The sequence below is a fragment of the Tamandua tetradactyla genome, chromosome 15 (genome assembly GCF_023851605.1).
Source record: "Tamandua tetradactyla isolate mTamTet1 chromosome 15, mTamTet1.pri, whole genome shotgun sequence".
Lineage (NCBI taxonomy): Eukaryota > Metazoa > Chordata > Mammalia > Pilosa > Myrmecophagidae > Tamandua > Tamandua tetradactyla.
Genome location: NC_135341.1, coordinates 31,562,346 through 31,590,262, shown reverse-complemented (window position 1 = coordinate 31,590,262; position 27,917 = coordinate 31,562,346). Strand labels below are relative to the sequence as shown.

Below are 27,917 nucleotides of genomic sequence, written 5' to 3'. Positions count from 1 at the left end.
CATGCTTTTCTCCCTCCACAGAAAGGATCAAGACAACTTCCTTTTCTACTACCACACAACTGCCCCCTATTAAGGTTCTTGTGGTTTACCCATCTGAAATATGTTTCCATCACACAGTTTGTTACTTCACTGAATTCCTTCAAAACCATTGCAGAGGCGAGGTCATCCTTGAAAAATGGCAGAAAAAGAAAATAGCCGAGATGGGCCCAGTGCAGTGGCTTGCCACTCAGAGGAAAGCAGCAGAGAAAGTAATCTTCCTTTTGTCCAATCATGCCAGTGCCATGTGTGATGGTGCCTGCAGCAAGAGCCAGGGCAGCCCTAGTGAGAACTCCCAAGACCTGTTCCCCCTTGCCTTTAATCTCTTCTGCAGCGATCTAAGAAGCCATACTCATCTGCACAAATACCTGGTGGTGTATTTTGGAAAGGTTGATATCAAAGACAATTACAGCGCTCTCAATGTCTGCCCCACATACCACCTCATGAAGGATGTCACTGCTTTCCGCAAAGAACTTCACATCAAGCAACATGTGTCAGGAGGTAACAGCTCATAAGGCTGACACAACTGCTAGAGCTGCTGTTAGCCCACTGTAAGAAGCAAGAGCCCTTGATGCTTTCCTATGCTACTAATTCTCCCATTCCAGGGGGAAAAAAGCATTTGTGTTAATTAAGTTTACAGTGCAGGCTTTTAGTAGGGAGGATTATGTATAGTTCTGCTCTAGCAATAAGAATATGAAAGATTCAAAACAGACTACACATGCCTTAATCCCATAATTAAAAATTTCAGGCCAATAAAACTGTTAGCATTACCTAAAGAATTGAAACTAAATTTATAATTATAAAACCAAATCAATTTTATACCTAAAAATCAAGAATAACCATAATAGAAAACCACAACCATTCTGACAATGCAATGATAAAGCATCTTCCAGCCAAATGTTTAGTCTTGAATAGTCCAGGCAGTGCATTATAGGTAGAATTATGTAGTTCTATAAGGTTAATTGGTGAATACAAAGTTTTATTCATTGCTCGCTACCTAAAATTTACTCGCTAATTCACTTACTACATAAAATACTCTCTGTTACATGCAAAAATCTTTACCTTTAAGATAATAAAAGTAGGGACAACAAGCCGAACCCACCTTACGGACCAGATGACCTAGTGTGTTACGTAACCCTCTATTCAGGGTTCTCTTGAGAGAACCAAGAGGACATATCTGTAACTTATGAGATTTATAAAAGTGTTTCATGCAGTTGTGGGACATAAGAGTCCAAGATCCATACGGCAGGCTGCGGGGCTGGCGACTCTAATGGCGGGTCTAGACAAATCCCACAGGAGAGGCACACTGGCTGAAGAAACAGTGAAAATGCTCTCTTCTCCCTTAAAAGGCTTCAACTGATTGGATTCTTAAGATTTGTGGAAGACACACCCATAGTTGATCATAGATGTAATCAGTCACAGATGCAGTCAACTGGCTGATGACTTAATATACCAGCCTTCTGATTTATCAGCCAGCCACAGAATGTCCTTACAGTAACAGCCACTGCTTGCCTTACTAGACAACTGGGCACCATTACTGGCCAAGCTGACACCTGAACCCAGCCATCACAAACCCTTATCTGGTAATTGCCTTGGACATTTACTCTCCAGACTAGGTTCATGGTCTACCTGACTCTTGTACAGGTGACTTGAACATGAATACCATAATGCATTAACTGCAGGCCTGATGTCTACTTGTATCAGAAATTACCTAATAGAGATCACTGTCAGACATCTCAGTGTTTCTCAGTTATTACCCAATTTCTTATTTTCCAAAAACAATACTTCGTAAATTGAAAATTACCCCTCGTGAAGTGATTCAGCTTTTTATAAGTTATTGTAATGATTTACTTAAGCAAAAAACAAAAACAAACAGAAATTACCATAGAGTCACAGTACACACAGAAGTGTGGGGTTTTAAGTGTTTCAACTTTTATTTTTCTAAAGTATCTTTTTCTTAATACAGAGGTCATGAAAATGTATTTATGTTAACATATGTATTTTCCTAGGAATACTGATTCTGCTATAGAAGGTAGGTCAGTTTTAGATGGATGACTTAAAATGTACGCATTTGCAGATTATCTTTAAAGGACCATGCCACTCCTAATACATGTCTTATCAGTAAAATTAAAAACCAGAATAAAGAAGCATTCAGTGAAAACCCACTGTGCTCAGCTTCATAAGAAGATCTATAGTAAAGGCTGAGGCAATGTGTTTAACATCAGTCTCATTCACTTGCCAGGATCAGTTTTTTCACATGCTGTAAGTGCTGGTAATAAAAGGCGGATGCGGCTTATGTCAAAAGGTGGACCAGAAACCAACTTCCACTGAATCAGCATTTACCAGTTAACAAGAACAACATGTTGTTATGTAAAAAACTATTATAAATAGATAAACATTACACTTTTGTTATAGGTAGCCAATAGCAAATTGTGTTGAGACAGCTAGAAATATAAAAAAAATAAAATCAATGTATAAATTTATTTTGTGAGGAAATATTAAAAAGTAAAAGACATGCAATTTTCAAATTGAAGGCACACATACTAAATGGCATTAGCAAGTTAAAATCATTTGGGTGGGCTCATCTTTGTTCCTTACCTACTAAGCAAACATGTAGAGCACTCGTACTAATATAAAATATTCTAGTACCAGCATTTTCCCTTGCTCTAAGATTTCTGATAATCTTCCTTTTCTAGTCCATTCTTAACCTCCATTTCTTCCCTGACCCTGCTCCTATCTTTCTCCAATCCTCTTCACCACTTCGAAGGGCAGCATGGCAAGTGTGGTTGGCATCAGACACACTCCTGCTCCTCCCAGCCCTCTGAGCCCCAAGCTGTGCTCCCTAACTGGCTCCTGTCTCAGGACAATGCACTCTCATCCTCTTGCCCGGGGCTCAGAAGGCCTTGCCAAGGCCTCAACCATGGGTGATGGCAGCTTTGACTTTGCTTCACATTGTCCACAGGTTAAGGTCAACTGACTTATACTGAACACAACGGACTCCAAAAGCTTTCACTTGTTTTTTCAGATCAAGAGAAATTTAGGGTTTAATCATTAAGTCAGTAATAATTCTAAGCATAGTTAACTGGTTTATCTGTACAGCACAAGTTAACAACTCTGTAAATTATACTAAATCACACTTATACTAAATGTATGCATTTGCAGATTATTCTTTTTATTTGGCTTTAGGAAGGAAACAAAATGTCCTTGTCAGCATTTGTTCTGTTTTGGTCAAATAATAACTCTTTGCTTTCCTCAGGCCCACCCTAGAGCATGCCAGGTGACAAAAGCTAGCCATGCCCAGATGTAAGTCTTTGCTTTGGGAAATCTAGACCTAAAAGGCCCCCCCCTTTTTTTTACCATCCAGTAGAAAATTAAAGGGTAAAAGGGGAGAGGAAAACATTTTTTCCTATTTGGAATCCCAAGAGGACACAAGTCATATTATATGTACACACAACCCCAATGACCTTAGAATCTAATTCTGCTATAATAGGCAAGGGGGAAAAGGGAAAAGAACCAGAGTACTTTTTATAATTAAGGTACAAGTCACACCCTCGTGGCCACAAGACACCTGTTGATACTTAGAAGACAACTTAAACTAAGGGTTTCACCATGTGAGAACCATTCAACAGCAACATTTTACAGCATGGGGAGTTTATAAGATCCTGAGAAAGGAGCAGGAAAGTTTACAACTGAAAAGTAAGTGTATATTTATTCTCAAATGCCCTGACTACAAAAGCAGCTTCCAATTTCAAACCAATGTCATGTCCTCAACAAAACTTATAATTCATTTATTTTCCATGAACCTTAGGCATCTAGGTCAATAAAATTAAGACATATATTCTCTAAGAATCTTTTATACTATGAGGCTTATTTTTTGGTCTTCAACAGTGACTTTTTCTCCCAGTCTCACCAGACAAAAGCAGCTCGCTCTCGTAACATGCGGACACCAAAGCGCTGCCATTCTCGCTGATAAATCCACAGTTCCTGTGTGGTATCCAAACAAGCCAACACTGCTCCTCCTTTCCAGGCAATCAGCCGGGGATCCATGTCCTAGAGAAGTGATAAGGATATTTCAGCATAAGTAGATGAGTCCAAATATATACTTAATTTCTACTTGAATTTGGGGAAAGGGGGAAAACAAAACTGCTGAGTATCCCGTATTAAAGACAGTAGGACCCATGGAACTACACACATCTTTCCGTATCAACTAATAATTTTTAAAATTTTTATGACTGAAGATGCTACTTTTATCTACTATCCAGGCCCCAGAGCCAGAAATGTATATAAGAAAATCACATTTTGAAATTTGAGTGGACTAAATATATCCCCACAATTATTCCCTTAGTATTAAAATTAATAGGCCGTTGTCTAGGAACAGTCAGTAAAATTTAATAAAATAGACATAATCTGTTTCTAAATTCCTGGGTTTATGTCTCTTTCATCAGAAGGATAGTTCAAGCCAAAGAAGTCCTTAAAGGTCATCTTGCCACAGACCAGCAGTTGATCCTTATGAAAAACAGATAAAAATAGGGCTCTTCTATCAACCAGGTTCATTCCTCTACCCCACAAGGTTGAAACCCCTTTCCAGCATGAAGACGTTAAAATGGTCAGTGCCCAGATAACCCTGAAAACTCAGAGAAAGATCAAATGAGAGGGAGAAGGTATAACTGAGAAATTAGGATTTAACAAATGATTTTGACTACTGAGTCTTTATATGGATATTTCTTTTCAGTTTCTAGTGTATCGGAATAGCCAGAAGGAAATACCTGAAATTGTTAAATGCTAATCCAGTAGCCTTGATCTTTGATAAGGATGGTATAACCAAATAGCTTTTATCATGTGATTGTGTGACTGTAAAAACCTTATGATGACACGCCCTTTATCCAGTGTATAGGCAGAAGAGTAATAAAATGAAGACATGCGTGAAAAATAATAATAATAATAATAGGTCAGCAATATAGAGGAAAAATACCCCTACATAAACTAAGGCCAATACTTATAGTACTACTTTAATAATCCTTCATCAATTCTAACAAATGTAACTACTGTTAAAAAACAGAATTACAAGAAAAAGTTATCAGCAACTGTAACAAACTTGCTACACCAATGAAAGTGATGGTGGTGGAATGATGTATGGGAATCCTGTATTTTATGCATGATTGTTCTGTAAACCCACAACTTCTCTAATAAAAAAATTAAAAATAAAAAAAAGGAGTTGTTCTGACCAGACAAAGAATGAGAAACCAATCAGTCTTCCTCTTACCCCACCTGGTTCTTTTACAAAAGGGTCAGTCAGTCTTGCTAATTTGAAAAGCAAAATGGGATAAACCCAGGAATCCAGTTTCCCAGTCCAGAGTTCCTGCCACCCTATCTGTGACTCACTGGAAGGAATTTTCTTACTTGACCCAAGCCTTTAAGAACTTCCCAGACACAAGTCCATGCTTCCCAGGACTGCATCTGTCCACATGCATTATAATTAGAAAGAATCAATGTAATTTTATTTGTATACAGTCTGAAATGCACCATGAAACAACATACCTTAGGCCTTGTTATCACATCCACATTTTCAATAATTCGCCTGAATGAAGGTGGCATTTTGTTGAGAATTCTGTGCTGCAGAAATTCTTGAGCTTTATGAAACATCAAACCACCTCCCACCACCAGGACAGAACTATACATCTTCTTTTTGGTATCATCAGATGCTGAAAAGATAGTGATACTCTTTGCACAATTTTTCTTCATATTTACCTCCACCATAGATCAAGCCACAATCATCTCCTACTTGGACAACTACAACAGCCTTCTCAAGGATCATCTCAAAGAACCAAACCATCCTCAACGCTTCAGAGTAAACTTGCAAAACACAAATGACCATGTTGCCCCTACCTAACTCTTCCCATAAGCCCTGCTCTTAGCACTAAGAACACATTTTTAAAGGGGTCTACCAAGTCCAAAATGATACAGCACTCAGTCACTTATGTATGTCTCCCTCCTCCCTTCTACTTCCCTCAGCTCTCTGCACCCAGCCACACCAGCCTCCACACAGAATTCATTCCTTCCCACTATACTGCTCTCTATAGGCAGCTACTTCTACGTGGAGTGCCACCCCTACCTGGGACCGGCTAACCCTCATCTGTCCCTTAGATTTCTCTCTTCCTCAAGGAAGTCCCTCCAACTCTTCACATCGCCCCAATAGTAAAAATCCTTTATTAAATCCCTCAATTAGAAGCACTCACAGTTAGCAGCCAAGATTGTATTTTCATGTTTATGTGATCATTTGACTTATTTTGGTGTCTTCTACTAGGTTACAGGATCAACAAGGCCAGGGACCAGTTCTATTTCCTCACTACTGTCCCAACACCTGGCAATACAAGCACAAAGTAGGTCCTCAAAAGTTTTTGAATGACTATGCTACACTGCATAACTATACTCTAGCCTGAGTCCATCTAATTTCTACCTTCTAGTCCCCGTACACGTGCTTACAACAACAGTCTATGCTGTGAAGGATGGCTTTGTCCAGGCCCAGGGCTTTCCCTTCAAACAGCGAGATGGCAGTCTTCCTGGACACCAGTGCGGTGAGGGCCTCCTCGGAATCATTGCCAGCCATCAGGCAGTCTCCCTGAGAGGGTCCCAAATCCACCTCCTGGGCATGGAGTCGTTCTGGAAGATCAGAGGCCTGGCCACGGAGATCCCCTTCAAATCCGATGGGTTTGGATAAAGACTTTCGGTCGGCAGTAGCTTTTGCAGACTTTAAATCAATCAAAAAGATGATCAAGTAGATAGCATGACTACGACAACACTGTTCATGTCCTCTAGCCGGATCCCACCCCTCCTACTCCACTTTATACAGGACTAAAAAGCAAAAATCTGTCACTGTGATGCAGGGAGGAAATTGTACACCATAGTATGCAATATCTGCCCAACACCCGCTCCCAGATAACAGGTGAGTATGGTCTGACAAGTCCAAAGCAGTCACCAGGAGGAAGGGTGAAATCTCAGAACCCTGCTATTATGGGTTGGATTTTAAAATTGGAATATCAATGGAGAAGGACTTTTTCCCCCTTAATCTGAGTACTTAAGTGGAGTATTTTGGTGGGATTCATGGGCCAGGGGCTGTTATTGAATACCCATTTTCAACCTTACCTAATCACCTCATGCTTACCTCTGGAACAGAAATAAACACTAGAAAAAATTTACAGCCACCTTCTACTGTCTATCATAAGCTGCTAATATTTCATTAGTTTTGAAGAGCTTCAATTTGTGTCCCTGCATTGGACATCCTATTATTGGGATCAGCTTTGGACAAAGGAATCTAATTTAACTCTTTGCCTAAACCACACATTTTCATAGTATAATTTAAAAATAGGTGCAATTTTACTTTTTACTGGGTAAATATTCAAAAGTAGATAATGCAAGTAAATAATATACACCAAAAGAGAAGTTCTTCATTAAATCAACTTTTAGAAGTGTGAACTGGTATTCTGAAAAATGGATTAATGCCTTTATATGAATAATAAAATGCCATCCAGATTTTAAATTGTGACTTCATTTGATTTATAGCTCTAAAAATAGCATCACTGTCAGTATGCTTTAAGATTGCAATGACTACAATGATCCATTAATTGTGGACAAACTTCTCTTGCAGGGCAAACTGTCTCCTCCCACACTGCAGACCTGTTCCTGCTTGCTCTGAGTGGCCAGCAGGTAATGCTCATCATGAGGATCCTCGGGATCACCCTGAGATCTGTGCTGCAAAGTGGTCATTTTCTGTCCAACAATTCCAAAAGTTGCTGGGTAAAACAAAGCCATTGGGGCCTGTGTATGGAAGGAAAAGAGCAATTAACAAAAGATACTGCCTCCTGCAATAACTGAGTCATGAAATTTTGTTCTTCCAAAAGCAAAACTGGCAGACGAAATGCTAGAAGTCTGGCCCAGTGCCTGATGGGCCAGAAGGAAGACTCACTCATCATACAACCGAATGAATGATAGGACTCCATGTGAGAGAAATCTCAAAGCAACTGTAAAATAAGTGCCTAGTGCTGGTTCTTGCAAAGCTTGTGTATGTGGCAGAGAAGCTTAGCCTACCTATAGGTAAGCCTAAGAGTCACGTCTGGAGGACCTCTTTTGTTGTCTGGATGTGGCCTCTCTTTCTCTGAGCCCAGCTCTGCAAGTGAAACCATTGCCATGACATAACATCCAGGGATGAAAGTCTCCCTGGCAGCATGGGAGATGACTCCCAGGGATGGACCTGGCCCTGGAACCGTGGGATCAATGGTGTCATACTGACAAAAAAGGGGGAAAACAAGTGTAACAGGTAAGGTGTCAGTGGCTGAGAGAGTTAAGATAGAGTCAAAAGGCTATACTGGAGGTCACTCTTACACATGCTTCAGTTAGACATTGCTACCTATCATAAGTTGCCAAGCCCCAACCAAGGCCATTCCTGCCCATCCTAAAGAATACTTAGGGCATTATATAAGATTCTACAAATTTTTCATGCACTACAGTAACTTTCCAAAACCTACAACCTCCAGATGGGTCCCTGGACCAGATAAGTCCTGAAATTCAGAAAGGCCAGCTGTGCCGGTTTGAAAAGGTATGTACCCTAGAAAAGCCATGTTTTAATCATAATCCCATTTTGTAAAAGCAAAAGTTTCTTCTAATCCCTATTCAGCACTAAAGGTCAGAAACTTGATTAAGTTATCACCAAGGAGATACGGCCCAATGAATTGTGGGTATTAAACTTGATTAGAGACATCTCCACCCATTCTGTGTGGGTCTTGATTGGTTTACTGGAATCCTATAAAAGAGGGAACATTTTGAAGAAAGTTAAGAGATTCTGAGAGAGCAGAATGGCATAGCCATGAGAAGCTGAGAGTCCAGCAGCCAGCGACCTTTGGCAATGAAGAAGGAAAATGCCTCCCAGGGAGCTTCATGAAACAGGAAGCCAGGAAAGAAAGCTGGCAGATGACGCCATGCTTGCCACATGTCTTTCCGGGTGAGAGAGAAATGCTAACCGTGTTTGCCATGTGCCTTCTCGCTTGAGAGAGAAACCCTGAACTTCATCGGCCTTCCTGAGCCAAGGTATCTTTCCCTGGATGCCTCAGATTGGACCTTTCTATAGACTTGTTTTAATTTGGGTATTTTCTCGGCCTTAGAACTATAAACTAGCAACTTATTAAATTCCCCTTTTTAAAAACCATTCCATTTCTGGTAGATTGCATTCTGGCAGCTAGCAAACTAGAACACCAGCCCTTCCAGAACATCAACTAGTTCCATCCCCCCATCCCATATTACCAACAGCTGGTTTCAGCATTAAAAAGTCAGAATGGGCATAGCCCAAATACCCCTAAAGAGCGGAGAGAGATCAAAGATGATGGTGCAGTTATACAGAGAAGATCCGGTTTAACAAGTGAGTATGAGTGCTGAATCATTTTATACTGACACTTCTATTAGCCTCCAGTACCTTAGAGCAGTTAGAAGTAAAAACTTAAAATTATGGAATACCATACCAAACTCTGAAATCTGTTCTACAACTAATTGTTGCAATGTACTTTGAAAATTATTGCTTTTATATATATGTTATTTAAAGAGGAGATGTATAATAGAGAAGATAGGATTTAACAAATGCATATGACTCCTGAAATCATTATCTTGATATTTCTGTTGGTCTCCAGGGTCTTAGAGCAGCTAGAAGACGAAAAATTGTAGAACTGAAACCAATACCAAACTTTAAAATCTGCTCTATAACTACTTGTTGAAACGTATTTGGAAATGTATTGCTTTTTTATATATATAAGTTATATTTCACAATAAAAAAAATGTTAAAAAAATAAGTGCCTAGCAATTTACAATTTCTTAATAAGAATAGTGCCTGTCTCTCTAAATAACTAATCACATAGTGGCTAATTAAAAATAAAAAGATAGTCACAAGTTTGTTTAACCTAAACCGTATCACTGGTTTAAACTGGTTTAGTAGATAATCTACTACCATTTCATATCCTGACCTCATAAGGCTTCCAGAAAGTTTTATTCTCGCAGTTTTACTGAACCTGTTGGATTTCCTTCTACTCACAGAAATACACACACATATGTTACCTGAAGTTTTTCATCTCCTAATCGAAACTGGTAAAGTAGAGCTGGGGAATCTGGATGTCGAATCTGGAACTCATGGTCCTGAAGCCCAGAAATGTCCTGATGCCAGGAAAAAGATGCAATCAGTGAATCAGTAAAAGTACATATAAACTCTTCAAAGTACATTTAAGCTTCTCACCATCTAAACATAACATATAAAAAGGTACCCTACAACTTTCTACCCCTTTCACTGTAACTTAATAAAACAATTATACCTTCTTCCTTACAGAACAGTACAGAAATTTCCACAATTTGTATTTCCATGCTTTTTTCGTTATCAATATACACACTGACACAAACTAAGCACCCAATCAATAAGCAAATTCTCTTCACTAATTGGGAATGTTACTGACGTTTCTATGTTTTTCAGTTTCTTTTAATTCAAAACCATATTACTGAGAATGGAGGGGAAAAAACAACTTCCAAAACAAAAAGTATAAAAATGTGGCAATCCATATACAGTGATGATTAAATGTTTTCTTTTCTATTATGATATTAAGAAAATACTATGTTCCAAATTATGCCATTTTATTAAATATCTGTACCTACATATTTACCTGTTATTAGATTTACCTTCATCTTTTACCAGAATGATCAGACTCCTAAGAAAAGAGGCACTGCTAAACAATCTTTCCTAAAATAACAATGCTTTCCAGAGCCTGGGACACATCCTTACTGTTCTGCCTTTACTGGAAATTCACTCCTTAAGAGTTTCAGCTTCAAGGCTTTTATTAGCTGGGCATGAAAGGGTGGCATAATATTGCTAAATTTTTAACTTAAAATTTTCCTGGAAAAAAAAAATCAGCAGTGATGATATTGCTCCCACCTGATCTAAATGACAAAAAGTTTCTTTAAGGTGTTGCAGAAGAAGGCAATCCATTTTATTTGCTAACTGGCATTCTCTGTAAGGGAACCCAGCTCGCTGCATTAGCCAATAAAAACATCTTGACACATCAGATCCCCCATATGCCAGACAGAGCCTAGAGTTAAAAGAAAAGGACAAATTGTTCATCTGTCAGTTAAAAGGGTACAAAAGGTATTCCAAGGAGTTAATTAGCCACAGTGCATCTCAAAAAATGTTCGCTGGAAGAATAAATCACAGAATGAAAGGACAAACTGGATGGCTTGAGAGGGAAGGAGTGAGGGAACTTTAGCTAAAATCAGTACAGAGTCACCTAGAAGTGATCATGCTATTTGCAATAAGTATCTAAGAAACCAGAAACACACTTTTATAAATCCAACTTGCTTCCAAGTCAATAATTAATGTTTACCATATTAATGTTGTTTGGTTATCTACACACACTAGCATATAAAGGTGGCGGGCACTGATACCATAAGACAAACGTACAGAATAAAAGCTTAGAGAAAACTCTATCTACTAAGTGAATGTTTTTATGACTTGGAAAGAATACTGTTATATTATTTTTAATGGTGAGGTACCTGGATCCAACATTTTCTCCACAATGTAGAACCACTAGCTTTAGATAATTCAAATAATGGATGAGCTAAAATCATACTGGGTTTTATAATGCATTGTAAGTATAGGTGCGAGGCAGCAGATTAAAACTTTTACATGGACTGCTTGGACCCTCTTTAAATTTGCTTCTGTATTCAGACAGACTACTTAATGTGAGGGACAGAAGATTTAAAGCATCCTGAGGAGCAGGAAGCAGCCATCTCAGGAGTACAAAAGGCTGTAGAGAAACTGTAGGTATGGTATCTGAGGGTGCTCACACCTGTACTAGGCTCACTTCATGAAGGACAGGCAGCAAACCTGCTCCTGTTGGCTATTTTATTAATGCTTATATCAGTGATGACATCATTAATGGACGTGGCCACCATAAAGTTACTTGTCACTCAGGAGTACAAAAGGCTGTAGAGAAACTGTAGGTATGGTATCTGAGGGTGCTCACACCTGTACTAGGCTCACTTCATGAAGGACAGGCAGCAAACCTGCTCCTGTTGGCTATTTTATTAATGCTTATATCAGTGATGACATCATTAATGGACGTGGCCACCATAAAGTTACTTGTCACTCACAGAACATTGTAACAAGAAAAGCAAATACTCAAAACACCAGCTAGCTAGAAAATGTGGACCTGAAAATCCATTTCTCCTGCCTGACTTGCCTAAATAAAGCTTGTTGTGAGTGTGTCTTTGGAATCTTTAAGCCAGGCTACAGCAAAAGACATGATGCTAAATGTATAGGCTTACTATGTGGGGAGCCACACATAGGACACAACACACATTAGGACTTACAAGAGCCACTGATGCAAACTTATATTACAGAGTTCCAACAGGAAGGCTTAGAGCCGTATGTTTAAAGAGTCTTGTAGAATTTTCACTTCCCCAGTCTTGCTGGTTCCCTATGCTAAAGTTTTGCATATGTAATTTCTTATATATCTTTCTAATTTGTGTTGCTTTATAGTCGAACAACCTGTGAGGGGAGAGAGATAGGGAATGCCACCTCCCAGGTTCCCTACCGAGTGTTCCGATGAGAGACCCCATCCTCCACACAGCATATGCTTGTCTTCTGGTCCCCAACATCTACAATGCACGTGCTGCTTAAACCACTTCCAAAGGTGGCACACACAGACTCCTGATGGACCACAATTCCTCAAAGAGAAAAGGCAGAGAACCGTCACTGGGAGCAGCAAAGATCCTTAAACAGTCAACTACAGCCATGAGTCTAAAAACCTCTGGGCAAGCATCTGAACATCTTCGAAATGTCAGAATAAGCACTTATCATCTAAAGTGAGTTAGATGAACTCTGTCACTAAAAAAGAAAAATTCATTTAAAGTATATTTCATTGGAATTTAAAACATACCTGAAAAGCCCATCTTCATTAAGATCATATTCACTAGTTCTTTCACATGCTGTTTATTATAAATATCCGGAATTAACAAGATACATCTATAATACTAAAAAAGGAAATAGAGAAAAAAGGTAACACTCGATTCCAGTCAAAACAGATCTCACTACCCACAATCTCCAGAGATGATCCCCTCAAAGGAGTAGCAGCTAAAGGCCCAGAATAAAAGCTTAAATCTCTCTCTCTGCTATCCTCTGGATTTTATGAAGAAAGAAAATGTGGAAGTTTGTTTTTTTTTTAAATCATTTAAAACTTGAGAAATCAAAAATGAGACAACCGATGTATTCAGTAAGGACTAGGAAAAAGCATAAACATGAATGAGCATCTTCCAGTTTTGCTTTGCCACTACTTGCTGATTTCAGAGCAGTACGTGGAGACTCCAAAGAAACAGCAAGAAAATCACCAGAGGGGAAGAATTAAGCAAAGAAGAAAAAATGACCTCAACACCTTAAAGCCAAGGATGCTTTAAGAAGTAAACTATATTACAAATAACTCAGTAATGTATTCTTTTTTTTAGTAATTCAATAAATTCCTTTTGATTAGTCTAATATACAACATAATCTTCAAGTCAACAACAACAAAAATATTACCTAACAGAAATATGGGCACAGGAAAAAGATTAATACAAATGGCCAATAGGCAAATGGAAATATGCTTAACTTCAGAACTATTTAAAGGATTATAATTAGGTACAACATTGAGATAACATTTTTCACCTACCGATATTTTTTTTAACTATATGCATACTATAACATATAGACAAAGCAAAGAAATAAAAAAGCAATAGTTTTCAAAGCACTCTTCAACAAGTAGTTACAGGATCGATCCCAGAGCTTGTCATGGGCTACCATACGATCCTCTCATATTTTCCCTTCTAGCTGCTCCAGAATATAGGAGGCTAGAGGGCTTAAATACTTTTTTATCATCACAATCAACTTTTTTTCCTTCTTCTTTTGTGAACAATAACATAAATACAAAAAAGGTATAAATTTCAAAGCACAGTATCTCATTGTAGTCTTGATCTGCATTTCCCCATAGCCAGTGAAAATGAGCATCCCTTCATGTGCTTTTGAGGCATCTGTTATTTCCTCTTCAGATAAATGCCTATTCATATCTTTACCCCATTTTATAACTGGATTGTTTGTTCTTTTGTTGTTGAGTTGTATGATTTCTTTGTATACACAGGAAATCAAACCTTTGTCTGATATGTGATTTCCAAATAGTTTCTCCCATGGAGTTAGACGCCTCTTCACCTTTTTGACATAGTCTTTTGAGGTGCAGAAGCATTTGATTTTCAGGAGCTCCTGTTTATCTATTTTTTCTTTTGTTGCTTGGGCTTTGGGTGTAAAGTTTAGGAAGCTACCTCCTATTCTAGGTCTTGAAGATGTTTCCCTACATTTTCTTCTAGAAGCTTTATGGTGCTAGTTCTTATATTTAGGTGTTTGATCCACTTTGAGTTAATTTTTGTGTAGGGTATAAGACAGAAGTCCTCCTTTCATTCTCTTGGTTATTGATATCCAGTTCTTCCATGCCCAATTATTGAAAAGACTATTCTGTCCCAGTTCAGAGGATTTGGGGGCCCTGTCCAAAATCAGTTGACCATAGATGTGGTGGTCTATTTCTGCACTCTCAATTCGATTCCATTGGTCAATGCTTCTGTCTTTGTGCCAGTACCATGCTGTTTTGACCAATGTGGCTTTATAATAGGTTTTAAAGTCAGGGAGTGCTAATCCTCCCACTTTGTTCTTCTTTTTTAGGAAGCTTTTAGCTATTTGGGGTCTCTTGTGCTTCCAGATGAATTTGGCAGTTAGCTTTTCCAAACCTTCAAAGTAGGTTTTTGGAATTTTGATTGGTACTGTATCAGATCTGTAGATCAACTTGGGCAGAATTGACAACTATATTTAGCCTTCCTATCCATGAGCAGGGAATGTCTTTCCACCTATTTAGATCTCCTTTGATTTCTTTTAGCAATGTTATGTAGTTTTCTGTGTACATGTCCTTTACATACCTAGATAAGTTCATTCCTAAGTACTGGATTCTTTTAGTTGCTATTTTGAATGGAATTTTTTCCTTCACTGACTTCTCGGCTCAGTGCTTGTGTATAGAAATGTTACTGATTTTTGCACATTAATCTTATATCCTGCCACCTTGCTGAACTTATTATCTCAAGTAACTTTACTGTACATTTCTCAGGATCTTCCAAGTAGAGTATCATATCATCTGCAAATGAGTTTTACTTCTTCCTTTCCAATTTGGATGTCCTTTATTTCTTTGTCCTGCCTGATTGCTCTAGCTAAAACTTCTAGCACAATGTTGAATAACAGTGGTGCCAGTGGGCATCCTTGCCTTGTACCTGATCTTAGGGGGAAGGCTTTCGGTCTCTCTCCATTGGGTACAATGCTGGCTACTGGTTTTTCATATATTCCCTTTAGCATACTGAGGTAGCTACCTTTGATTCCTATCTTTTGGAGTGCTTTTATCAGAAAAAGATGTTGAATTTTGTAGAATGCTTTTTCAGCATTAATCGAGGTGATCATGTGACTTTTCCCTTTTGATTTCTAATGTGCTGTATTACATTAATGGATTTTCTTCCTTGCATTCCTGGTATAAGCCCCACTTGCTCATGGTGTATAATTTCTTTAACGTGCTGTTGGATTTGACTGCTAATATTTTGTTGAGAATTTTTGCATCTATCTTTATTAGGGAGTTGGCCTGTACTTTTTCTTTCTTTCTTACAGCATCTTTACCCGGTTTTGGTATTAAAATGATATTAGCTTCATAAAATGAGTTAGGTAGAGTTCCTTTTTTCTCAAATTTTTGGAAAAGTTTGAGTAGAATTGGTATTAGTTCTTTCCGGAATATGTGATAAAATTCCCGTGAAGCCATCTGGCTCTGGGCTTTTCTTTGCAGGAAGATTTTTGATGACTCATTGAATCTCTTTACTTGTGATTGGTTTGTTGAGATCTTCTATTTCTTCCTGAGTCACTGCAGCTTGTTTGTCTCCAGGAATTTGTCTATTTCATTTGAGTTGTCCAATTTGTTGGCATATCATAACATCCTCTTATGATTTATTTCTTCAGGGTCTGTGGTAATGCACCCCTTTTCATTTCTGATTTTGTTTATTTGCATCCTCTCTTTTTTTCTTTGTCAGTCTTCCTAGTGACTCATCAATTTTATTGATTTTTCTCAAAGAACCAACTTTTGGTCTATTGATTCTAGTGTTCTTTTGTTCTCCCATTCATTTATCTCTGCTTTAATCTTTGTTGTTTCTCTTTTTCTATTTGCTTTGGAGTTAGTTTGCTGTTCTTTCTCAAGTTCCTTCGGGTGTACTGTTAAGTCCTCGATTTTTGCTCTTTCTTGTTTTTTAATGTAGGCATTTAAGGCAATAAATTTCCCTCTCAGCACAGCCTTTGCCACATCCCATAAGTTCTGATAATTTGTATTCTCATTTTCATTCAGCTCCAAATAGCTACTGATTTCTCTAGCAATTTCTTCTTTGACCCACTGGTTGTTTAAGAGTGTGTTACTTAATTTCCATGTATTTGTGAATGTTCTCATTCTTTGGTGGTTTTGAGATCTAACTTCATCCCATTGTGATCAGAGAAAGTGCTTTGAATAATTACAATATTTTTAAATTTTTAAATTTATGAAGATCTGTTTTGTCTGCCAGCATATCATCTATCCTGGGGAATGTTCCATGAGCACTATAGAAGAATGTATAGCCTTGTGCTTTGGGTCTGTCATATATTTGTCTGTTAGGTCTAATTCATTTATCAAGTTATTTAACTTCTCTCTTTCCTTGTTGATCTTCTGTCTGCTTGTTCTATCTATAGAGGAGAGTGGTATATTGAAGTCTCCTACTATTGTTGTTGAAGCATCTATTGCTCCCTTCAGTTTTGCCAATGTCTGTCTCATGTACTTTGGAGCTACTTGATTGGGAGCATAAACATTTATGATTGTTAAATCTTCTTGGTGAATTGAGCCTTTAATTAGTATATAGTGTCCTTCTTTTGTCTGTGACATCTTTGCATTTAAAGTCTATCTTGTCTGATATTATTATAGTGACTCCTGCTTTCTTTTGGTTACAACTTGCGTGGAAAATCTTTTTCCATTATTTCAATCTATTTGTATCCTTGTGTCCAAGATAAGTCTCTTGTAAGCAGTATATAGCTGGATTATGTTTCTCAATCCATTCTGCCAATCTATCTTTTAATTGGTAAGTTTAGTCTGTTAACAAAGTTATTACTGAAAATGCATTTCTTGATTCCACCATCTTCTTTATTTTATTTGTCAGATCTGTATCTTTTCCCTCTTTCTCTTTGTATTCTTTAAATTACCCTTAGTGGTATTCTTCAACTCTGTGCCCTTCTCCAAACCTTCCTCTCCTGTCTTTTTGTTTTCAACTGGCACAACTATGTTTAGTATTTCTCGTAGGGCCAGTCTCTCGTTGGCAAATTTTCAGGACTTTTTTGTCTGTGAAAACTTTAATCTCTCCCTCAGTTTTGAAGGACAATTTGGCTGGGTACAGAATTTTTGGCTGGAGGTCTCTTTCTTTCAGGAACTTGAATATATCAAACCACTGCCTTCTTGCCTCCAGGGTGCCAGTTGAGTAGTCTGAACTCATTCTTACTTGATTTCCTTTGTATGTAGTAAATTGTTTTCTCTTGCCACTTTCAGGTTTTTCCATTTCTCTTCAACATTTGACAGACAGAGCAGTATGTGCCTTGGGAAAGGCCTATTTGGCTTTACTGTTTGGAGTTTCTTGAGCTTCTTTGACTTGTATATTTACGTCCTTTATGAGGGTTGGAAATGTTATGCTGATGCTTGTGAACAGGCACTCAGCGGCCAGGGAGGATGTAACTGTGGGTATGTACCAGTCTGGGGGGCGTAACCGCGGTGTGCACTGGTCTAAGGCATGGGGCCCTTTGTGAGTATGCGTAGAGCTCTGACAGCAGGTCGGCATTATGCCTTAGTGGTTTGGGGGCAGTGTGATCCAGCTCCAGTCACGGGGCTGTGCTGGTGAGGGTAGCACACCCAAGGAACACGGCCTGGCTTAATTCCTAGTTTTGCACTCCAGTCTGGGCACTCCCACAGGCTCCGCAGCGCCATGCCTCCATGCCAGGCTCCAGCTTTCTGCCTCTCAGTTCCTCGGCCTCTGCAACAAGGCTGCCCCATGTGGTGCAGAAGGCTCTCCCAGGTCAGCCGCACTCCTAATCACTGCCTCAGTCACCCTTCTGTCCCCTCTCAAACCTTTCCGTGGAGCAGGGCTAATCTCGAGCCACTCTAGTTGGCCATCTTCCTAGAAGTACCTGTATTCTTTTATTAACCAAGAATCTTAAAGACAATCCAAATAACTGGGAATTTTAGCTCACCTTTAGATCTTTCAGTGGGATTTCCAAATATTTTTGTATTGCATGAGACCATATCACTTCAATGTCTGCCAGAACAGCTGTAAGGGAGCCCCCAGGTCCTGAGTGAATATTTAGCTGACCTCTTCTGATAGGCCAGTGAATATTATAACAGTCCAATGGATTAACATACAAGGCCTAGAAAAAGGAAAGAGGAAGAAACACACTGTTAAAGCTTTTCTCTCAGGATTTTTTGGATTCACATTCAAAAATCTCAGGCAAGAAATTATTATTAACATTTGGTGAACACTCTAAATGTTGAGAGTAGAGAATCTAAAATTTCAGGAGCCAGTGTGAACATCTAATCCTCAAAGCAGGAATAATAGGAAACTAGAACTGGACAGCAAAGTAAATGAATTTAAGAACCACGTCAAGTTTCTCTTCTTCCATTTCACTATAAAGAAGTTTCCTACCTCTTCTCCTACCAAATACTCAGGGTGATGAGATGTATTTGTCCACTTATTTCCAGAACAGTGATCTAAAATTGCAGGTCGCATCTGCTTGTTGTACGAGCGTGCCTGAAAAGAAAGAGCGTAAAAACTTTTATGAATTTATGCAAAGAAAAAATGGGGAGCACATAGTATGATATAAGAGTTCCCTTTTATCATAGATCAGAAAGAGTGGCAAATTTTAATCACAAATCCAAAATACGTGGTAAAATATTAGACTGATCACAAAAGGATTATCATTCCTTTTTCACAATTTTGTTATTTCCCATGATTTTAACAACTAGACTCTGGTTCACAGTCAGTATAAAGTTAATACCAAACTCTGCTTAAAACTGGATACAACTTTTTAAGACTCCCACCCATTCCTAATACTTCATATTGGCTTATCATATTAAAGGATATAGTAAAAGTACAGCTTCCTACCAAGATCCTGAAACTATACATCTAGTTATATTAAATTCAGTTTTTAAAGTGTAAACATTCATCAACTTGCCTCAAAGAAACAATACCTTATAAATTATTTGGCTTGCCTAGGCACTTATGACTCGATTCAGATATTCTTTAATTTGTGTTTTTTTTGGTGAAGAAAATCCTATCTTGTATTTCATGACCCAAAGAGACCACATGAATGACATTATGATGTAAAAGAAGTGGTAAAAGGATAAATCTGAAGGAAGAATTGAGACTGAACCTGTTCAGGGGACACAGGAATCCGTCTTGCACCATTTGACATCTTTTTGGACCATATTGCTTGATCTACCATTTTAAGACCATTTTGTCTTTGTTCATTACTTTCAGGTTTCTGGGGAAAAAAGAAAAGAAGATGAGCAATATGGAGGATTTAGTGAAAAGAAAAAGCAATTTGGCAAACTATTAATTTAATCCATAAAAGGAAATGTTCCCTCATCAACCAGTAGCATTTCCTTAGTCATTTGTCATATGTACTATTCTTGAGAATTCCAAGTAATCTTTTATGATTTACAGATAAAAAAACCAAAAAGAAACTCTCACAGTAAACGAACTACTTGCAAAAATCTACAACCTCAAGTGACTTCTGAGTGATAAAAATGTCCATAGCACTAATCAAAGTGTACAGCTACTTTATATTTACAAAGTATTTCATAGAGACTGTTCCTTACATCTATATAGTTCTCATGTTCACAATTCTGTAACACATTCTTTCATATACTTCATCATGTTTAATCAAAAAGCATTCAAGTTATTTTGATATTGCAAAGAACACATCCCTAAATATCTCTTGTGCTGGTTTGAAAGGAAGTATGCCCCCTAAGAAAAGCCATGTTTTAATATAAATCCCATTTCATAAAGGTAGAATAATCTCTATTCAATACTTTATGTTTGAAACTGTAATGAGATCATCTCCCTGGTTGATGTGATTTAGTTAAGAATGGTTGTTAAACTGGATTAGGGGATGGCATGTCTCCACCCATTTGAGTGGGTCTTGATTAGTTTCTGAAGTCCTATGAAAGAGGAAACATTTTGGAGAATAAGAGATTCAGAGAGAGCAGAGAATGCTGCAGCACCACGAAGCAGAGTCCACCAGCCAGCGACCTTTGGAGATGAAGAAGGAAAACGCCTCCGGGGGAGCTTCATGAAACAGGAAGCCAGGAGACAAAGCTAGCAGATGAAACCGTATTCGCCATGTGCCCTTCCAGATGAGAGAGAAGCCCTGACTGTGTTCGCCATGTGCCGTCTCACTTGAGAGAGAGACCCTGAACTTCATCGGCCTTCTTGAACCAAGGTATCTTTCCCTGGATGCCTTTGATTGGACATTTCTATAGACTTGTTTTAATTGAGACATTTTCTTGGCCTTAGATCTGTAGACTAGCAACTCATTAAATTCCCCTTGTTAAAAGCCATTCCGTTTCTGGTATATTGCATTCCAGCAGCTAGCAAACTAGAACATCTCTGTAGAAATGTTACTTCGTTTTCTTTAGAATTTTATTTCTGAGATGTATTCCCTATAGCAGAATATTAAAATCTAAAGGTCTAATGGGATTTAAACTCTTCAAGTATCAAATGATACTTAAGTAGTCTGCTAGATATGCTAAAAATCAAAACCCTAAAGTTCTAATATCGTATTAGAATTTTAGAAACTGCCAAGTTCTTGAAATATCCTTGTTTTAAAATTTGAAAACTAAACTTGGATTATGACGGAATACACATTTTAACACCTACCACGAAAAACTTTCCTTAAACTGCTACCCACAATAGGATATCGTAAAAGTTTACCCCAAGGAGATAGATTTATTTTTTGTCTTTAAATTATGATGTGATCTAAGAATGTAATTAGTGCTTATTACAGCAATTCAATCTGCTAATGGATTGAAAATGTAAGCTCAATTTAAAAGCTGGAAGAGGAGATGTGGTAGTCAGTTGATAACGACCTAATGTATCATTTTACCTGAGTGCCAATTCTCTATCTTCTATTAAAGATCACCTTGATCATCACCAAATTCATCAAAGGATTAAGAAAAAATTACTTTTTAAAAAACAAGATAATTAATTCTTTACATCTAAAATCACTAGCTCAGATGAAAAATGGTATTTGTAACACTGAATGATGTTTTATGAAAATGTTTATTAAAGATTCTAAGCCTTCCCAGAGAAACAACTTTGGGATTCCTCTCCAGGTTCTCCAATTCTGACTTACATTTAGTCCCTCCCTCAACAGCCAGTTGTCCTTGTATAGAGGCTGCCCTTGTTGCTTGTGTCTTCGTGCAATGATGTGAGGGATGCTGGCAGGAAGTGTGTCCGTGGCTCGACCAATCCTCAAAGTAGTTGAGCCTGGATGTATGACAACGATGAAGTTGCTCTGAATTTGCTGCAAGTAGAAAACACAAGAGCATGACCAGAGTAAATAATAAGCAGGTAATAAGTTAAATCACATATAGGTAACAGGTTAAACTATGAAGTTAGTTTCCTGTAATGACTGGCAGACTCAAAAGTATCAAAATAATTCAGGAAAGGGAGTATTCTGAAAGGTATTCAACGACAGCTCTCTGTCTGAAAGCAAATTCATTGTTAATCTGTGCTTCTAAGGTCTGACCTATGGTAGGAAGCCCAGCAAATATTTGTTTACATGAACGAAACCAAAAGTATCCAATGCAAACCAACATATAATTATTGGGTAATTGGGTATTTATGTGCCAGGTACTGTGGGTACCTGGTAACCAGGAAAGACTAAGACCCTACCATGACAGCACTTTCCATTTAATAAGGAAGACAATTAAGCAAGGAATAAAAGTGTGTGGGGAGTACTATGACTGATGATGTGCTAAGTGCTAATGGAACACAGTCCAAGACAGTGGTTTCCAAACCTGTCCTTAAATCTGAATCACCTACAGTTTTGTAAAAATAGATCCGAAGCCTTCACTACAAATTTTCTGGCTCAAAATCTCCAGATAGAAAGAGCCTACGAATCTGCAATTTTTAAATCTCCTGGGGTGATCAGTATAATCACTCAAGCCTGATTAACCACTGGCTGAAGGAATCAGGGAAGAAATTAATATAAGAATAAAACTATTACTTTGTAAAGCTAGAAAGTAAAGTTTTATACATCAACCACTTCAGAGTGTGTTAATACATTATCTTGGCCATTGTTTTTGAAAAATCTCCTCTGTTTGTTGGTTCTGTGCTACTTACATGATCTGGCAAGAGGTTGGGGTTAAAAGTCAGAGTTCACAATTCCATCCCAATAAGTCAGAAAACTTCAACGTACTTTATAATCAGTCTGGACCCTTAATTTTGAAAAATCCATTCTTGGGAGGTAAGCAAGGACTAATAAGCAGAGTAATGACTGTGAGTTTACTTTTAAAGATAACTGCTTTAGCTAAAAAGTTCTCAGTATAATCTGATCACTTGAGGAACTTCCATACACTTGTTGAGGGGCTCAGAGTTTCAGTAGGGAGTGTGGAAGGGAAGAATTTTAATAATCCCTCTTACAACAGGGATCCCTCAGCTGAGAACCACTCCAGCCAGATTCCTTCCTTAAAACTTACTCTACCCCACTCTTGAGCTACAGTTGTGTCTGCCCGGCAGGCCTCCATTTAAACCATTTCCATGGCTTCCCAATAACATCAAGTCCAGAACCCTTCAAGATCCAGACCCCGCCAACCCCTAAGCCTCACTCTAGATCCATCCAACTTGGATCTCTCTTGAGGCCTTAACTCACCATGCTGATTCCCTGGACCTTCACACAGGTTATTCCCTTTGCCTGCAATGTTCTTTCTCCTCCGACCTAAATCATAGTCCTCCCTTCAGGTTTAAAGTTACATGTTATCAGACTGATGGTTCTCCTATAATATAACCTTCAGGCATCCCTTTTCTTTTCATGACACTCACCACTCAATTATTTGTTGCCAGCCTTCCCAACAGACAATGAACTTCATGTGAGAAGGGACCACCTCTTCTTGTTTACTACTCTATCCAGCGCACAGCACACAGATGCTCAAAAGGTATTTGCTCAATGATGACGGCATCACTCTCCTGTGGCATGGGTACTGAACAGTACTTCCCAACCTTCTTTTGTGCTACGACAGGCAAAGGAAAGAACATTTGTCCAACAGACCAGGATAACTAGATGAGGCTGCTTCTATCAGCCTCATTAATGGCACACAGGGCAGAAAATGCAGTTTCCCAAAGTGAGAAATGTTTTAAATGATTTACCTATTTATTTTAATGTATATTAGGAAAGAAACTAGAAAAGTACACTCCACACATCATTTCTTGGATATTATTGCTTAAGATAAGATTGAGTAAAAAAGTTATTAAGTAGGGTGGTGCAATGGTGGCTCAGTGGCAGAATTCTCTCCTGCCATGCTGGAGACCTGGGTTTGATAAGCCTACCCATGCTAAAAAAAAAAAAAAGTTATTAAGTAAATAACAATACAGATGCCATAGAGGATATGGAAAAACCAAAGGGTGTTACATATCTGATAGAAGGTAAAGAAACATTGTTACAGCGTTTAAAGGCCCAGGCCCTGAATTCACAGATCTGGCTTCAAATTCAGGTGTGCCACTTTCTTGCTCTAGATGAAGTTCCTACTTGATAGTATTACTGTGAAGTTTAGTGGGTTAATCAAAAGGCTCAGAACTGACCAAAGTAAGCACTCGGTGAAGGTTAGCTCTTAATCATTGTGCTGGTTTGAAAGGAAGTATAGAAAAGCCATGTTTTAATCAAAATCCCATTTCATAAAGGTAGAATAATCCCTATTCAATACTGTATGTTTGAAACTGTAATCAGATCATCTCCCTGGATGATGTGATTTAGTCAAGAGTGGTTGTTAAGCTGGATTAGGTGACGACATGTCTCCACCCATTTGGGTGGGTCTTGATTAGTTTCTGAAGTCCTACAAAAGAGGAAACATTTTGGAGAATGAGAGATTCAGAGAGAGCAGAGAATGCTGCAGCACCGCGAAGCAGAGAGTCCACGAGCCAGCGACCTTTGGAGATGAAGAAGGAAAATGCCTCCTAGGGAGCTTCAGGAAACAGGAAGCCAGAAGAGAAAGCTAGCAGATGATGTTGTGTTCGCCATGTGCCCTTCCAGCCGAGAGAAATCCTGAACTTCATTGGCCTTCTTGAACCAAGGTATCTTTCCCTGGATGCCTTGATAGGACATTTCTATAGACTTGCTTTAATTGGGACATTTTCTTGGCCTTCGACTGTAAAGTAGCAATTCATTAAATTCCCGTTTTTAAAAGCCATTCCATTTCTGGTATATTGCATTCCGGCAGCTAGCAAACTAGAACAGATTTGGTACCGGAGAGTGGGGTGTGGTTTGCAAATACCACATATACTGGAATGGTTTTCTGAATGGCTAAGGGGAAGATTTTGGAGGAACTGTGAAGAGAATGATGAAGAAGTCCTGGAGTGCTTGAAGAGACTGTTGGTGTAAATGGAACCACTGCCGGTCTGGACAAAGGGGGACACAAAAGGGACAAATCGGAGTTTGCAGAATGAGAACCATGGAAGTTTGGGTCTGAAGTCAAGACACCTATGCCAGGAGAGTGGACTCACCCATATACATGGAGAGGGTGAGTTTACCCTGAAGGGTGAAGATGAACCTCCCACCTTGTTGCAGTGGAAGAGCTGTGCAGCCTCAGGCTTTGGAGAAGGTACAGCACGCTCCTTGGGGAACTGGGGAGAGACTTGCTGCCACCACATGGAGCACTGAGTGTGTGCCCCGGAAATGGCTGAGAGCCCAGGTGTGGCCCTGATGCCTGGAGACAGTGGAGCTGAGAAAAAGGTGGTCTCCTCAATGTTCCCCGAGGTTGATTTGGAAAGAGGCGAGCCACTGCATAGGCTCTTGGAAAGGGTGGGACTGCCGCTTTCTAAAACTGAAGGATAAATGACTTTCAGGCTTTGAAATCTAATGGTGCTTGCCCTGAAGGTTTTCCTTCCAATTTCTCTCTATGGATCTTGTGACTGTCCCTCCTTTGCATATTGGCATCAGACAATTTGTTTTGAGATTCACAGGTCTACAGCCAGAAGAGAATTTTTTGCACCTTAATATTGCTTAAGGTGATGTGTGTAGTTGCCAAGTTGACAAGGGGTGGATATATGGTAGTTAGATTCAGTTATCAACTTGGCCAGGTGAAGGTACCTAGTCTGTTGCTGGGGACACGAGCCAATGGTACATGAACCTCATCTGTTCCTAATTACATCTGCAGTCAGCTAGGAGGCGTGCCTGCTGCAATGAATGGCATTTGACTTAATTGGCTGGTGCTTAAATGAGAGAGTGCAAGGTAGCACAGCCCAAGCAGCTCGGCATACCTCATCTCAGCACTCGCAGCTCAGCTCAGCCCAGGCCCTTGGAGATGCAGAAAGGAATCACCCCAGGGAAAGTTGTTGGAACCCAGAGGCCTGGAGAGAAGGCCAGCAGAGATTACCCTGAGCCTTCCCACGTAAGAAAACCTCAGATGAAAGTTAACGGCCTTTCCTCTGAACAACAAATGAAATAAATCCCCTTTTATTAAAAGCCAATCTGTCCCTGGTGTGTTGCATTCCGGCAGCTAGCAAACTAGAACAATCAGAGAGTAAAATCTTCCAAGGTTTTCCACTGGCTTCAAGATAGGCCAAACTTTTTGGTTTATACAGTCCTTATATGGCCCACACTAAAATCTCCATTCTCCCCTCTTGCTCCCTCCTCTTCAATTCCAGACATCCTGATACAGCAGGTATGCCTCCAAACTTCACAACCTATCCTGCTCTTCCATGCTGTTCTCCCTCCAAGATTCCTCCCTCCTTTTAGGTAATTAACTCCTATTCATTTTTCAGGGCTCAGGCCAGAGTCATCTCCATTGGAGAAACTATCCCTGACCATCAGGGCTGGAGAGATATCCACTATGTATGTGTTGGGGGCTGAATCACGCCCTCCATAAAAGGCAAGTTCAAATTCCAAACCCTGGTCCTATGGTGTGAACCCATCTATAAAGTGGATCTTTGAAGATGTTATCAGTTAAGGTGTACCCAACTGAATAAGGATGGGCCTTCCTTTCCAAACGGCTGAAGTCCTTATAAGCAAAGGATGTAAGAGAAACCACGGGAGCAGTCAAAAGCTGGAAGGCAACAGAACATGGAAGAGAAAGAAGAAAACACCACCGTGTGCATGGCTATGTGATGGAAATGCCAGGGAACCCCAAAGACTGTCAACTGGCCAGAGGACACTGACCCCAGGAAGATGCAAGTCTTTAAGCCTCTGAAACCATAAGGCAATAAACTCCTGTTGCTAAGCCAACCCACTGTACGGTATTTATTTTAGCAGCTGAGAAGCCAATACAATGTGGCCAAGACACCTCTGGCCCTCTGCACTAGCCCTTTCTACAATATGCTCCAGTATGTCACCCTACCCCAGTAAGAGTGAGGGAATCTTAGCAGGTGGGCACTGGCGAGGCCCTTTTAGACTATCCAGTTTGTCCACTCATTAGGTGGGTGGAAACCTGCGCAACATAAATGCGCTGAGGGCTTACTATGTGCCTAGCTCTATGCTCTGTATTTGGCAGCTGCCTACCAGGCAGATACTATCATTACCCCATCTAGCCATGAAGAAGCTAGCAAAGAAACAACCAAAACATGAAATCACGAGCATTTAATGCCTCCTTATTTCTCCTCTGAATTGTACATGGCCTTTGCCCGTTTTCCTACTGGAACGCTGGTGGTTCCTTCAATGATTTCTAAGAGTTTTTCTAAATATATACATTAGTAGGGCTATTTATTTACTTTTTGTCTGTCATGCTACTGCAAATATTCCTTTTCTGGTTAGTTTGGGATTTAATACTGTTCTCTTTTTTGACCCCCAAACTCTTAATTTCTATTTAGGCAAACGTCTCCCTCTTCCTTGCTTTTAAACTTGAGATTCCTTTAACAAAAGCCCGAATCTCTTGGAGGGACCCCGTCCGAAGCTCATTATCTGCGCTCATTTAAACCTCACTGCAATTTGGGCTCTGGGTGATTTTCTGTTCTTTTTTTCTGACCGGAGAAGCCGGCTTGGAGAGGTGAAGCCCTTGCTCGAGCTCACACAGCTCCGAAATACAGTATCTGTGCGCTGGTCTTCCACCGCTGCTGCCTGCGAGCGACCCCGCGTGGTGGGCAATTCGCCGCGCTTCCTCGCCTTCTGCATCCAGGCAAGCACCCCTTCGCACCACCCAGGAGGACCTGGAACCAGAACCTCTTCAACAGTCGCCGGGCCTCCCGCGTACCCGTCGAGCTCCGCGACTCTCGCACTGGCGAGAGACTGAGACCCGCCCCCCCGCCCCTCACCTCCTGCAGCGACTCCGGCACCAGAGCGGGCACGATGGGCCGTTTCACACCGCGCTGCTCCTTCTCCTTCTCCCCGCTCTTCTCCTTCCCGTTCTCTGCGTCCCCCTTCTCTGCCTGGGTCATCGTGGCCGCCGACGCCCACCAGTTTCTTGCTTCAGGGCCGGCGCCACAATCTCCAGAAAGGAAGGGCCACCGCTTGGGCGGGGCCTTGGCGGAGGCTGCCCTCAGTTAAAATGGCC

The 27,917-nt window shown here is 39.7% G+C and overlaps 2 protein-coding genes across 3 annotated transcripts in view; one reads left to right on the top strand and one right to left on the bottom strand.

Moving 5' to 3' along the window:
• IL17RB (interleukin 17 receptor B) overlaps positions 1 to 6,019 on the top strand; it is a 19,540-nt gene extending 13,521 nt beyond the window's left edge. Inside the window, exon 11 of the mRNA XM_077128998.1 lies at positions 22 to 6,019. Within this exon, the coding sequence (XP_076985113.1) occupies positions 22 to 551 (530 nt within the window). The 3' untranslated portion in view covers positions 552 to 6,019. The remainder of the gene's footprint in view (positions 1 to 21) is intronic.
• Positions 1,947 to 27,917, bottom strand: ACTR8 (actin related protein 8). Of its 2 annotated transcripts, XM_077128990.1 has the most exons (14): positions 27,679 to 27,792; positions 23,263 to 23,450; positions 21,572 to 21,742; positions 19,589 to 19,699; positions 18,862 to 18,966; positions 18,413 to 18,586; positions 12,996 to 13,089; positions 12,651 to 12,783; positions 10,994 to 11,147; positions 10,132 to 10,227; positions 7,711 to 7,851; positions 6,520 to 6,784; positions 5,575 to 5,738; positions 1,947 to 4,086 (listed from the first exon to the last, which is right to left on the bottom strand). In XM_077128990.1, the coding sequence occupies exons 4-14, from the start codon at positions 19,658 to 19,660 to the stop codon at positions 3,943 to 3,945; spliced, it is 1,542 nt and encodes a 513-aa protein (XP_076985105.1). In that variant the 5' UTR covers positions 19,661 to 19,699; positions 21,572 to 21,742; positions 23,263 to 23,450; positions 27,679 to 27,792; the 3' UTR covers positions 1,947 to 3,942. The 2 variants fall into 2 exon arrangements, with proteins under 2 accessions (XP_076985105.1, XP_076985104.1); XM_077128989.1 differs by lacking the exon at positions 23,263 to 23,450 and having other exon boundaries at positions 27,679 to 27,917.